Source organism: Rattus rattus, chromosome 10 (assembly GCF_011064425.1).
Source record: "Rattus rattus isolate New Zealand chromosome 10, Rrattus_CSIRO_v1, whole genome shotgun sequence".
NCBI classification, from domain to species: Eukaryota; Metazoa; Chordata; class Mammalia; order Rodentia; family Muridae; genus Rattus; species Rattus rattus.
In genome coordinates, this window is record NC_046163.1 from 39,964,478 (window position 1) to 39,978,514 (window position 14,037).

At 40.1% G+C, this 14,037-nt stretch overlaps 1 protein-coding gene across 3 annotated transcripts in view; it reads right to left on the reverse strand.

Annotated features, from left to right (window-relative positions):
* Rabgap1l (RAB GTPase activating protein 1 like) overlaps nucleotides 1-14,037 on the reverse strand; it is a 558,252-nt gene that overhangs the window by 451,227 nt on the left and 92,988 nt on the right. For all 3 annotated transcript variants that reach the window (XM_032915702.1, XM_032915698.1, XM_032915699.1), the window contains exons 9-10: nucleotides 9,182-9,284; nucleotides 7,588-7,754 (exon numbers count right to left, since the gene is read on the reverse strand). In XM_032915702.1, coding sequence (XP_032771593.1) covers nucleotides 7,588-7,754; nucleotides 9,182-9,284 — 270 coding nt within the window. The remainder of the gene's footprint in view (nucleotides 1-7,587; nucleotides 7,755-9,181; nucleotides 9,285-14,037) is intronic.

Genomic DNA, 14,037 nt, shown 5'->3' on the forward strand with positions numbered 1-14,037 from the left:
GTTTATCTTATGATGTTAGAAGTATGTGATTGGATTTTATAGGGATTTTATAGTTAAAAGATTGAATCAATCTCAGAAGAGACTTTGAACTTTAGACTTTTAAACATTGTTGAGACTGTGATAGACTATGGGGACTTTTGAAGTTGGACTAAATGCATTTTTTATGTAATTTCTATAAGGCTAAGGGAGCCAGGGAGTGAAATGTGGTGGTTTGAATAGGTTTGGCCCACATAGTTTCATGTATTTGAATGCCTGGCCACAAGGAGTCGCACTATTACGAGATGTGTCCTTATTAAAGAAGGTGTGGCCTTATTATAGGAAGTGTGTCACTATGGAGGCAAGGCTTTGAGGTCTCATTCATATATATTCAAGCTCTGCCCAGTCTGACAAATCCAGTCTCCTCCTGGCTGCCTTCAGACCAAGATATAGAGACCTCGTTCCTCCAGCACCACGTCTGCTTGTTCACTGCCAAGCTTTGCACCATGATGGAAATAGGCTAAACCTCTGGAACTGTAAGTCAGCCTCGATTAAATGTTTGCCTTTGTAAGAGTTGCACTGGTCATGTTGTGTCTTCACAGCAATAAAACCCTAACTAAGACACCCTGGGTAAGCTGAAGAGGTACACTAGAGGCTGGAGCTGCCATCCCTGTGGCCTTCTAATACAGGCTGAACTATGATCAGCATTGCCACTTCTCCATAATCCCTCAGGTACTAGAAGCCAGAATACTTACCATAATCTCCACAGGGGGGCTATCATTAGAAGCTAAGTCAGTGGCCCATTCAGGTTGTCATGACACCAGCAGAGGTCTAAATCTAGCTGCCAGCATCAGAAAAACCCCACTGGAAGCCTTGGGAATTACAATAACTGAGTTTAGAGGATGTACCCATTGCAGCCACATCAATGGGCACCCTAAATACTGATGTAACACCAGCAGTTGCTGGGAAAACTTTGCTCCACTGCCACAGCTGTCATGGTCAATTAGAATACTTCACTGGAGTACTACTATGACTACTCCAGTTCCTTCCCCACCAGTGCTGCATCCACTTTAGATATCCCACTCCAGTCCCTGACAAACGTCTCTCTCACGGATGAGTGTCAGCACAGACAAGCCCAGTGTGCCTGCGCAGAAGGTCTGTGTTACCAGCGAGAAGATTACATGTGCAGGGGCCTGCCCTTTCGGCTCTATGTATGCAGTGCTCTTCACATCCTTTTCAGGCCAGTCTAGAAAATGTATCCTGCTCTGCCCCATCAGCATAGGCCCTAATAAAGTCTTGCTCTTGGGTGTTTCTATTGCCAACTGTTTGTTTGTTTGTTTGTTTGTGCTAGGGTTTCCTGTAGCACAGGACAGTCTGGAACCTGCTATATAAACAAGAATGACCTTGAACTCATGGTTCTTCCTCCTATATCTGAGTGCTGGGATTCTGGACATATGACAACGTGCTTGGTTTATGTGATGCTATGGCTCAAACCCATGGCTTCCTGCATGCTATCAAGCACTCTACCTATTAAACTGCATCAGATCCACCATTCATCCTCTGTACCTCAAGCGAATGAGCTCGTCTGACAATATTACCACAGGCCTACAGAATGCCTAGCATCCAGAGACTACCACACCCTGAGATGCCTGGGAGTGTTCAAGCAAAGCTGCTGGAGAAGATCCAGAACTGCCAGAGGTTACTACTCCAGCAATGGAGGGCTGCCAAAAGCTCTGGCAGCCACTGACTCCAGCTACTGTTTGCTTGGAGGTCCTGCCAAGAGCAGCTTGGGAAACTGTTGACACCCACCAGCTGTTGAGAGCCGCTGGTCAGAGCTACACTACTCCTTTCCTTTTCATGATTTCTAAATTAAGTTGAGCCAAGAAGAAGAAAAAAAAAAAAACCTCAGCCAACAAGGCAGCAATTTTATAGAGATATCAAGAAAATATTATGATATTTTAACATCAAACCTACACTTAGGACAGAGTCTATGTCAGCTGATGCCACTGAAGAAGCATTTAATGTTTCTGAAAGAGTACATAAGTTAATAACCAAACAACACTATAAGACAGATATTATCTCCACTTTACAGATAAAGAAGGAATAGTTCATAAACAAACTAGATGGCAGAAGAGAGGGCTAACTAGCTGCTTACCTAGGAACAGATCATTAGTATTTCCACTTACTTTGTCATGGTAAAGTCTAAAGAGTGATGATGAAATCAGCTAAGCCCTGGGAGTGAGCAAACAAAGTCCATCAATAACAAGAGACTATCAGGAAAACCCCAAACCTCCTGCTAATGATTCTTACCACTCAGAACTGGCTTTTCAAGAAGAGATGTGAGGAAAGGAAGCCAGCTTCCCCAGCCAATGACACTGCAAGCTCAACATCTCCCCAAAGCAAGAAGTATACCCTGAAAAGAAGCAGGCCTTCTGCATAGAGGGCTCCCAGTCAAACAGTAGAAGCCTCTCCCAGGGGCTGGGATTTAGCTCAGTGGTAGAGCGCTTACCTAGGAAGCTAGGAGCGCAAGGCCCTGGGGTTCAGTCCCCAGCTCAAAAAAAAAAAAAAAAAAAAAAAAAAAAAAAAAAAAAAGCCTCTCCCCTTGCATAATTCCCCAGATGCAAACAGAGAGAGTAGGCCATCTTGATCTTACTGCCCTTGGTCTCCTTGATGGTTAAGTATGAGATAAGACTTCTACTTTAAAGTTTTTAAATTTAAGTTTTTATTTTCTTTAGAATATCAAACGTAAGTACTATGTTGACATCACTGCCTCACCTGCCTCTCCTCCCTTCAACCCATACACAAACATTCATACAAGCTATTTACTGTTCCTTCTACATACATGTGTTTAGAGCTGACCACTTGGGATTGGATAATGTACCATGGATGTTATCCCTAGAGAATCTGCCTATTTCAGCAATCACTGTTTGCCTGATAAAATTTTTAATTTTAAAAAACCAACACCATAGTATTGTCTTCTATTCATTTTGGAGAGAAAGCATCTTCGGTTGGTCACAATAACACAGCTCCGTGGAGTAGAATATTCCTGCAACCCCAGCTATTCAGGAGGCACTCAATACAGACAAACTATAGTATTTGAGGCCAGCCTAGACATCTTAGGAAGAATATTTACAAAATCTTTTAAAAAATTAAAAATTAAACAAAACCACCAATATACATGTTATCATCCATGTGAGCACAAGGGGACTGGGGAGATGGCTCATCAGTTAAAATCACTGGCTGCTCTTCCAGAGGACCTGGGTTCAATTCCCATCACCCAAATGGCAGCTCACAAGTGTCTGTGAATCCAGCTCCAAGGACTCTCACACCCTCCTCACAAATGCAGGCAAAACACCAAGACACATAAAAACTTTTAATTAATTAATTAATTAAATGTTAACATAGGCTCTACTCTGAGTACTACAAGGCTTACAGGAAATGACGTATGTTTCCTCAATGGAGCTTTGTCTATCACCGCTGGCATTTTACTGCTGTGCTGCTTCCCTACATCTAACCACCACAGTACTGGACAGTCTTCTCATTTGGCATATACCATATCATAGCTATCCATACGTCTCATATACTTCCTTATTATATAACAAAGATCCTGTGGAGTTTGAGTGTAGTTTAAACAGTATACTGTTACCATAAAACTATACCACATATGCCAAAAGTAACCTGTCCTTCAGCTGACCTGCCTGTGACAGTCATTGAATTACCCTCAATAGCTCAATAATGCCAATGTCAGAAATGCCTTCAGTGATATTAGTAAGACTCTAAAGTAAGGAAACTCAGGGTTAGAGAGAGGAAAGGGCTTATTGTTTATTAAAGAGCAGCCCATCTGACACACTGGTTTTATATGTACCCTCTAAATGTTTATTTAATCTGTTTAAACCCAAAACACATGAGATTAACAAACATATAAATGAGAGGTGATTCTTTTTACAGTCAAGCATAAAATCCAGAATATCATTTCAGAACAGATGTTCCAGTAAATAAACACCATTTATTATTGGAGCTGAAAATACCCATAATAAGCAGCATTATGTTTTTCAGAACATTTGTTTAACATGACATCAGATGTGCCAATAGATATTATTTCAATTATTCAAACCTTACTAATTTTGTTTTATGAAATGCCAATCTAGAGCTGAAATAGTGCTCATGCCTTTAATCTCAGCATTTTGGAGGCGGAGGCAGGCAAACTGCTATCACGTTTGAGACCAGCCTGGGCTACAAACTGAATTCCAGGTCAGCTGGAGCTCAGAGTAAAAATCCTCTCTCAGAAAACAAGAAGAGACAGGGAGGTAGAGATAGCGAGAAATGAGCATTTACTTAATATATTTTATCCTGGTGTCAATGTTATCCTAAATGACTGTATCATAGGTAATTTGTTTAAGATTACTTTACAACTAATACATCATCATTTCTCTTATAACATTGGTTTTCTTCTTCTTTTTGTTCATTTTTATTTTATGTAACTGCCTCAGATTGTTCCTTGTAATTTACCACATATCTCCAGAATATGAGAAGTCAAAGCCATCCATGTGTCCAGTGCTGCTGACTCAGTTGATCTTTTAAAAATTAACCTATTTTACAGAAACCCACCTACTTCCCCAAATCTACCACTTATCTGATTCTCAAAGCTGCCTAACTATGAAACAAGACTATGCATTCAATCAAATAAACGTTGCATTTTCCAAGTTCCTGACACTACATGCCTATTCTTTAATGCCTAAAACAAGTTTGTTTTCATCGATTTTACTGGATTTCACAGTGTCTGCTTATCATCAGAAGTCTTGAGATCAATCTCCATCGTCACATAAAACCTGAATGTTACCACGCACCTATAACCCCAGGACTTGTAAGTTAGAGGCAAATGGATAAAAAAAAGTCTAATGCCATCTTCATCTACATAGTGAGGCTGAGGCTGGCCTGAGCTTCCAGACCTTGCCTCAAAGAAAGAAAAGAAAAGAAGGAAAGACAGACAGACAGACAGACAACCTCCTATACATGTTGACACCAGAAAAAGCAGAAATCATTTGTATAGGGAACAATTACTTTTAAGAATGTTGAGCAATGTGCTAGGAGCTGGGGAGGAAAGTTCAGTTTGTAAACTACTGTCACGAAATCACAAGGGCCGTGGTCTGATCCTCAGCACCCACATTATAAAGGAGGCAGGATACGGGACATGTGTAACCCCAGTGTTACAATAGAAGTGATCAATAGAAGCTCCCTGGAGAATGCTGGCTGGCCAGCCTACTGAAATGGCAAGCTCCAAGCTCAGCTAGTAATTATGTCTCAAAAACAGAGGTAAGAGCACCTAAGGACAACACCTGAGTCTAACCTTTGGCTTCTACACTCACATGTACACCACACATACATGAACATGCACATATATGCACACTCTCAACAAAATATTGAATAAGCAATAAGGTAGGCAAAATTCTATCATTAAATATCATTTCTAATACTCTGAGAATAATAAATCCTTTGACAAGGCTAACAAGCAACCAAGAACAAAAGAAAAAAAGAAGGCAGGAAAGATGGGCAGATTGGAGATTAAAAAAAGGAGGGGAAATTTCATAAAAAATTAAGATTTTTAGAAGAGTGAAGTTTTGAAGACTGCCCATATAATGTTCTTTATAATATGCTACAAAACTATTCCACACAGCAATAAAAACTGATGAAAACTACCAACTAAAATAATAAAAAATAAAACCATGGTAATTTCAAAGTACCTACTACATGAGGCCTCACCGAGCTATGAGACATTTTTAAATATGAAATTCGATGAATGGCTCCTGTATATATTTTCTGATATGGTCACATTACATTTTGTATATTATAGTTACAAGCCAAAAATATAAAATTTGGAAGACTGGGACTATAACAAAAAAAAGCACACGAATTTTATACACTAAAAGGACATTTCATAAATTTTCCAATTCTCTTCTTCCTTTTAATACAAAACAAAAATTCTATGTTTTAATGCCTTTCAAACACAACAGGAATAGCATACATATAAACTCACAAAGACTGTGGCAGCATGCACAGGGCCTGCGTAGGTCTAAGCCAGAGGGGACCTCAGACGTGAGAAAAGAAGTGCATATACAAGCTCCCATCCCTAACCCAGGAGCTAGCTCCAAGTGACAATGGCTCACAAAGAAAGAAAGACTGACAGACAGACAGATAGGCAGGCAGGCAGACAGATAGGCAGGCAGGCAGGCGGGCAGACAGGCAAACAGACAGACAGGCAGACAGGCAGACAGACAGTCAGTCTTCTCCAATGGTGTCTCACTGGGCATACGCCCAGCAATAGTTGGCCAACACAAAATGAACGCAATGCTATTTTTTAATATCTTTTGTCTCACAGTCCTTTGCGTGAACGTTTTTCTCCTTACTGGCCTTTTGTTTACATACTGTGGTTTCCACTTTTGCATTTTTATGAACATTTTGTATGGGCATGTGCTTCTGCTTATACATGTGCATCTCATTCCTCTCCTCCCCCGCCCCAAACTTATTTTGTCCTATTTTGTTTTGTTTTTTATTTTCAATTTGCCTGTTTCTTTCCTAAAAACAAAAAAAAGGAAAAGAAAAAGAAAAAAGGCAGCTTCAAGTTGGATGGGTAGGGAGGTGAAGAGGACCTGGAAGGAGATGGGGAGGGGGATTATGATCAAAATAAGAGTCAGAACTAGATGGAAAAAATTTTTCCAATTTTAAAAATTACATCTTATCTTCTAAGGTGACTAATTTAAGAATGCCATGGGAACATAAATTTTGTTTACTTAATATGAAAGCAACCTTAAATACTTTTGACTGATGATCAGAGTGAGAAAAGTCAACCAAAGTGGGTTACTAAATATAGCAAATAGAGATCACCACCAGATACAGCTAGGACTTTTTAACTTTATAAGCATAGAATATTTGTGTCTGTTTATTTGGGAGAGGTGATATTGGGTTTTGTGGTTCTTTGTTTTACTTTGTTAGGGGGTTAGTGCTTCAAGTAATTGTAGATAAAAGAAGAAACCTTTGTCTTTTACTGATTAATTATTTCTATTAAATATGGCCACAGTCTACAAGCACATGAGCTCAGGCTTATTAAGATATATAATAATTTGTGAATTACCAAAATGTACAGTTTTCAAACAATCCATTGGTTGACTTCACATTCCACTTGATTTTTTGAGGAATTTCATTGTCTTTGGTTGTAATATAAGGGGGTATATTTGCATATAAAGAAGATGAAGTTAGATGGCCTGGGGCTACACCACAGCTGGCAGGCAGAGTGCTTGGCTGGCATGACCAAGGCCCAGGTTTGGTCCCTAGCAGTGTATAGGCTGTGGGGATGGCATATATCTACAATCCCAGCACTCGGGAGGTGTGAGACCAGCTGAAGGTCACTCTCAGCTACAGTTATCAGTTTGAAGCCACCCTGATATATGTGAGACCCTGGAAAGAGGGAGAGAGGGAGGGAGGGAGGAGGGAGGGAGAGGGGAGGGGAGGGAGAAAGAGAGAAGGAGGAGGAGGAGGGAGGGAAGGAGGGAGGGAGGGAGGGAGGTGAGCAAGCGGGCAAACAATGCTATATACAAAAGAACAAAAACATCCTACCTGTTTCAACCTCATGAAGAAAGTCTCTGTAAAAGTCTTTCTGCTGAAATACCAAAATCTCTCATTTGCAGGGTATACACGCACTACTGTCTCCAGGAGAAAGCGGACTGGCTCTACCACCTCTGTGACCACCATGTCCACTGCAACAGTCATGTACACCCGTTTATCTGCAATAGAAAATTTCTGAGTCTTATCATTCCTTGATTACTGAAAATAAAGTCTCTTAAGTTACACATGAATTACATATCTAGACAAGCATATTTCCTTCTAAATATGTATTTCTAAATACTTTCTCCTTTTCTTTTTTTTTTTTTTTTTTTTTTTTTCGGAGCTGGGGACCGAACCCAGGGCCTTTTGCTTTCTAGGCACGCGCTCTACCCCTGAGCTAAATCCCCAACCCTCTAAATACTTTCTAACCACTGAATAAGCATGTAATCAAGTATTCCAAGAACGCTCCTAGGGCCCTGATTGTTCTATCAGAATCAAGTATCTAAATCCCCTAACAGGTGTCATACTCCGTTCTCCATATCAGATCCTCAATATAAAACACAAGGACTGTAGACAGACTAGAAAAAGCCTGCAGTTGAATTCCTAGCAATGAAAAAACATAAACAAATAAAATGCCGAAGATAAATGTTACTCAAGATGATTGGGTTTCTTACCTAATCACTAGAAAATCAAAGACGCATTCTTTCAACCTGAAACAGAACTGACAGAAACTAATAGGTCTGTGTGGTGACTGAAAACTAAAGGAGACGCTCAGCCCTCTCACGTTAGCCCTGTACAGCAGAGTACTGCAGATATAAACATCTCTGTGTGCAATGAACTGAGAAAAACCTCTGAAGAATCACCAATACTTGCACTCTTCATAATGCATATATATCCTCAAAAAATAATTAACAGCTGGGGATGTAGCCGATAATACTTTATCATTTCAATGTTCTTCACTAGAAGAGAATATCTTGCTACTAGTAATCATTAATGCTCCCTATCTTTAGCAAAAGTCAACTGTGTCCATAAACTAAGGACAGACATAATACATACATATGTACATACATACATAAATTTAATGATGAAACAAGATGATGTATTATATTCTGAACATACAACTTAACAGAATGAACATAAAGCATTTTCAATAAAACTATAAATCAAGTAAAACTTTAAATTTAGGTTAAGAGCAGATCAAAGATCTAAATTCTAGACTAAGTAAATAATAAAAATGAAAGTAATATACATCTCTTAGTTAAGATGGTAAACAAAGGTACACAAGTTTCCAAATCTGTGTGCTTGTATATCATCCTCCTCCATCATACTCACCCAAATCAAACAACCAACTTTACAGCCATACACAAAGCACACAGTCAAATGTTTTTCACGTATCACTTGCATGCAACCACTGTGACTTTCAAAGGATTTGTTTTAATAAAGTTTTCCCCACAAAAGCATAAAAAAAAAAGCTTCATAAATGTTCAGAAACATTCTAAATATATCTTCAATTTAAAGGGGCATCAGTACTTTCTAAAAATGTAATAAAACAAGATTGTTCATAATAAAAATTTTGAACTAATAAAAATATTTTAAGAAAAGTCACCTTTTGGCGTTTCTTCATTAAGAGCCAGAAATATTGGTGCGTTGGGGTTCCACATGCCGGTGATGACATAAGCTCTCCCATCATAGCTCTTTCCCATAGACTCCTATTAAAAAGCATATGGAAACATAAGATACTATGCAGAATTATCATACTGTAAAATTATACCCTTAGTCATTTTAATTTATTAAAATATGTATCTACATTCAAACAGGGCTTAAGTTTTATTATAAATTTCCCCATGCAAAAGCATTTCTTTGAATATTGTTATATTCTAGCTATCTTCAAACACAGGGTCACTATAAAGATATATTCTTGCAAAAAAAGAGGTGTACCCATTCATGCTGAATCACAAAAACATGAGTTGTAAAGTTATATTAAACATGAACCTTTGTTTGTTGTCAAAATATCTATAGATAAAAGACCATAATGTAAAATTTCCTGCACTAAGTTCAATTCCTAGCACCAGTAAAGACACAAAATTACCACAGAAAGAGTAAATTAATGACCCTGAGATTCTACCTTATACCAATCAGAATGGCTAAGATCAAAACCTCAGGTGACAACACATGTTGGCAAGGATGTGGAAAAAGAGGAACACTCCTCCATTGCTGGTGGGATTGCAAACTGGTACAAACACTCTAGAAATCAATTTGGAGGTTCCTCAAAAAACTGGAACTAGATCTACCTAAAAATGCAGAAATACAACTCTTGGGAATATACCCAAAAGATGCCCCACCATGCCACAGGGGCACATATTCCACTAGGTTCATAGCAGCCTTATTTGTGCCACAACAGAAGAATGGATACAGAAAATGTGGTTCATTTACACAATGCAATATTACTCAGCTATTAAGAATGAGGACATCCTGAGTTTTGCAGCAAATGGATGGAACTAGAAAATATCATCCTGACTGAGGTAACTCAGATCCAAAAGGACATGCACTGTATATGTACTCACTAACGAAAAAAAAGAAAAGAAAAAAAGAAAAAAAAACCCACAAGTACAGAATACCCAAGATACAGTCCACAGAACTCAAAAAAGTCAACAAGCTGAAGGGCTCAAGTGAGGACGCCTTAGTCCCACTTGGGAGAGAGAAGAAAGCAACCACAAATGGGGAGGGAAAGGAGACTGGGGTTGGGGAAGAGGGGAACATGATCTGGTGTTGGGTGGGGGGAAGGACTGAAACCTGAGGACCAGCAGAAAGAATGGAAACTGGTGACCTTGGGAGGAAGGAGGTTGGGAGGACCCTCCAGAATGTATTAGAGACCTGGGAGGTGAGAGACCCTCAGGACTCAGCGGGTGGAAGTTAGATGAAATGCCCTACATTGGGGAGAGGAAACTTCTTGAGCCAACCTCCAGCAGAAAGACAGGGTATCCAGTGAAGGATGGGGTTGTCATCCAAAAGTCAAAACTCTGACCTATGATTCTTCCTGTCTGAAAGAATGGCAGGGATGGAAATGGAGAAGAGCCTGAGGAAAAGAAGGTCCAGTGACAGGCCCAAAGTGGGATCCAGCTCATGGGGAAGCCCCAAGACCTGACACCATTACTGAGGCTACGGTGCGCTCACAAAAAGGGGCCTATCATGACTGCCCTCCAAAACTAAACAAGCAGCTGAACGAGTCAGATGCAGATATGTGCACCAAACCAATGAACAGAAGTTGCTGATCCCTGCAGGTGAATTAGGGAAAAGCTGTAGGAAGCTGAGGAGGAGGGCAACCCTATAGGAAGACCAGCAGTCTCAATTAACCTGGACCCCCAGATCTCTCAGACACAGGATCACCAAGCAGGCAGCACACACCAGTGAGATGAGGCCCGGAACACACATACAGCAGAGGACTGCTGGGTCTGGGTTCAGTCAGAGAAGATGCACCTAACCCTCAAGAGACTGGAGGCCCCAGGAAGGTTAGAGGTCTGGTGGAGTGGGATAGGGTGGGGAAATCCTCGTGGAGACAGTGGGGGCAGGGAGGAAGTATGGGATATGGAACAGTCGTTGGGTGAACCAGGAGGGTAATAAATCTTGAGTGTAAAAATAATTAATTAAAAAGAAAGAAAAATGAAGAAAATAAATATTAAAACCACCTTTAAGTCAGGTGTACTTGCACACAACTACAACCCCAGTACTCAGGAAAGGATTCTTTTTGTTTGCTTTTTATTCTTTTCTTTTAATTGGATACTTTTTATTTATATTTCAAATGTTATTCCCTTTCCTAGTTTCCTGTCCATAAGCTCCCTGTTCTCTCCCCCTTCCCCTTCTTCTGTAAGGGTGTTCCCCCTCCCTAACCACCCCCCATTCCCACCTCCCCACCCTGACATTCCCCTCTACATGGGGGTGGGCAGGGGGCAGGGGGAGTTCAGCCTTGGCAGGACCAAGGGCTTCTCCTCCCACTGGTGCCCAACAAGGCCATCCTCTGCTACACATGCAGCTGAAGCCATGGGTCTGTCCATGTGTAGTCTTTGGGTAGTGGTTTAGTCTCTGGGAGCTCTGGTTGGTTGTTATTGTTGATTCTGAGTTACAGCCAAGCTAAGGCTATGCAGCAAGATGGTCTCAAAACAACAACAGAAACCTTTAAAATTATGTTCATTCAGACAAAAACAGAACAGAAGGATAAAGGAGGGATCAGAGTGTAAGACCTTCAGGACAGAAGATGGAGGTGGGCAGCAAATAAAAGAAAAAGTAGCAGTTTATCATACACAAACAGATAAACTCCTCCAGGAACTTTTACCTCTTTTTGATTACTCTTTTAACAGGATTTAGAATCGCTTAGGAGACAAACCTCTAGATGTGTCTGTAAGGATGATTCCAGAGAAACTGAGGTGAGAAACACCCACCCCGACTGCGTGAGACACTCTCTATGCTCTAGGGTTAAGAACTAGATAAAGGAGTGGGAGAGTGCCAGCAAATCCTGCCCTTAGCTTCCTGGTCTTTCCAGATGTGGAGAATCCCATTCAATGTCATTTAATTCTCCTTACTCAGCCTCCTGTCCCCTCCTACACTATGACCCAGAATAAATCTTTCTTCCTTTACACCGCTTTTAACCTCATCTTTTGTGATAGCAATGAGCAAAGTATCAAACACATTGTCACTTATAATTATGACTTTCCTTTTTATGAAAACCTTAAGCCACAATAACAGGTTTAATAAATTATAAAAGTCTCAATTCATCTAACTAGAAAATATGCGGGTTGGTGAGATGGCTTAGTGGTTAAGAGCCTGACCACTCTTCCAGAGGACCTGAGTTCAACTCCCAGCAACCACATAGTGGCTCACAATCATTTGTAATGGGAACTGAAGCCCTCTCCTGGTGTGTCTGAAGACAGCTACAGTGTACTCATATACATAAAATTAATAAATCTTTTAAAAAGAAAAGAAAATATGCAGAAGGAAGAAAAAAACTACTTAAAAATTGTTCAACATACCCGAGATAAATACCATTACTATACCATTGGGAATATCTTGCTGGGTGAGTCATTGTTATGGTCTGTCAGTTCAACAGCTGGATCGGACTATAAATTACTTTTCTCCTCTGGCATCTTGCAGAATTGGACTTAAGGCCCATGTAATGCAAGAGAACTCATGTCTGGTTCCTTAAACCTAGCCATCCACTCATATGTGGTGAAGTCATAGATCATAAAAAAAATTACGACTATCACTGTTCTACATCAATATAGCTTCCATTTTCTAAACATTTATTGTTATACCTACAGATAAATATAACTCTCAATCGTCATCAAAACATCGTTTGGCAGCAGATGGAGACTACTACAAGGATCCACAGCTGGTCAAAATGCAAAGAATAAACGACCATGGGGTGCCCAGCCCTAAACAGAGTATCTACAGCACAGCCCTACACCTGAGATTCAGAGAACGCTATGGAAATGGAAAGAAATGAGTCTAAGAGCCAGAGGACCACTAGGCAAGACACATGCTACAGCCATGAAGGTGCAACACTGACATGGCCTAAAAAGAGTCACATAATGAGCACAGCACTGCACATGCCATTGGACATGGAGGGAATGTCAGAAGGCCCTCCCTGAAGTCACAACAGTGGGCAGGCAACGGTTGTCAGGAGAGAGAAAAATCACTATTTCCAGGGGTGAAGTTTCTGATACATTATCCAGTATCAAATGATTACCCCTAAACATATGTACATACCAGCAACACAAGTGTAACACTGAACAAGTGGCTGTGAGTGTGTACATGTACATGTATGAATACAACAATAGCAATTACAGAAGAGATCATGAACCCAAGAAAGAGTGGGAGAAAGAGGGGTAGAAATGATGTAAATACAGTGTTTTCAAATATGAAATTTTAAAAATGGTTTTTATCATAACAAATTTCTCAGTATAAATAAAAACATTTCACAAACTGGTAAATGTAACATGCATGTCTTTTCAAAGTCTGTTAAAATAAATGAAGTGACAGAAAACTTGTTTTCAGTTTCACATGACATTTGGGTATGTTATGGGAGCAAAAGTATGAGCATCTCACTCTAAGAGCAAAACAGAAACTATTTAGGCAAAGTTGCAAAGAGTGTAGCTTCTGCTTGTTACAAAGAATAAGCTATCAATAACCAGAACTGCCTGCTCAGGCTCAATATAACAAGCCAGATAACAGTAAATCACAACCAGTGATGTTAAAAATGCAAAGCCAAGCACTGCCCAAGTGTCCGTTTCCAGGAATGTGAACACTGTCTAGGCCTTTGACAGTGATGACTCAAAAGACGAAGTCAAACTACTCAGGTTCACTAAGGAGCCACAGAGGTTCACACTGCTTTTAGAACTCTGTGATCTGACTTTAGGTTTTATGTGGAAATTTGGAGCAATGACTCACTTTTATTCTATAGATTCTGAA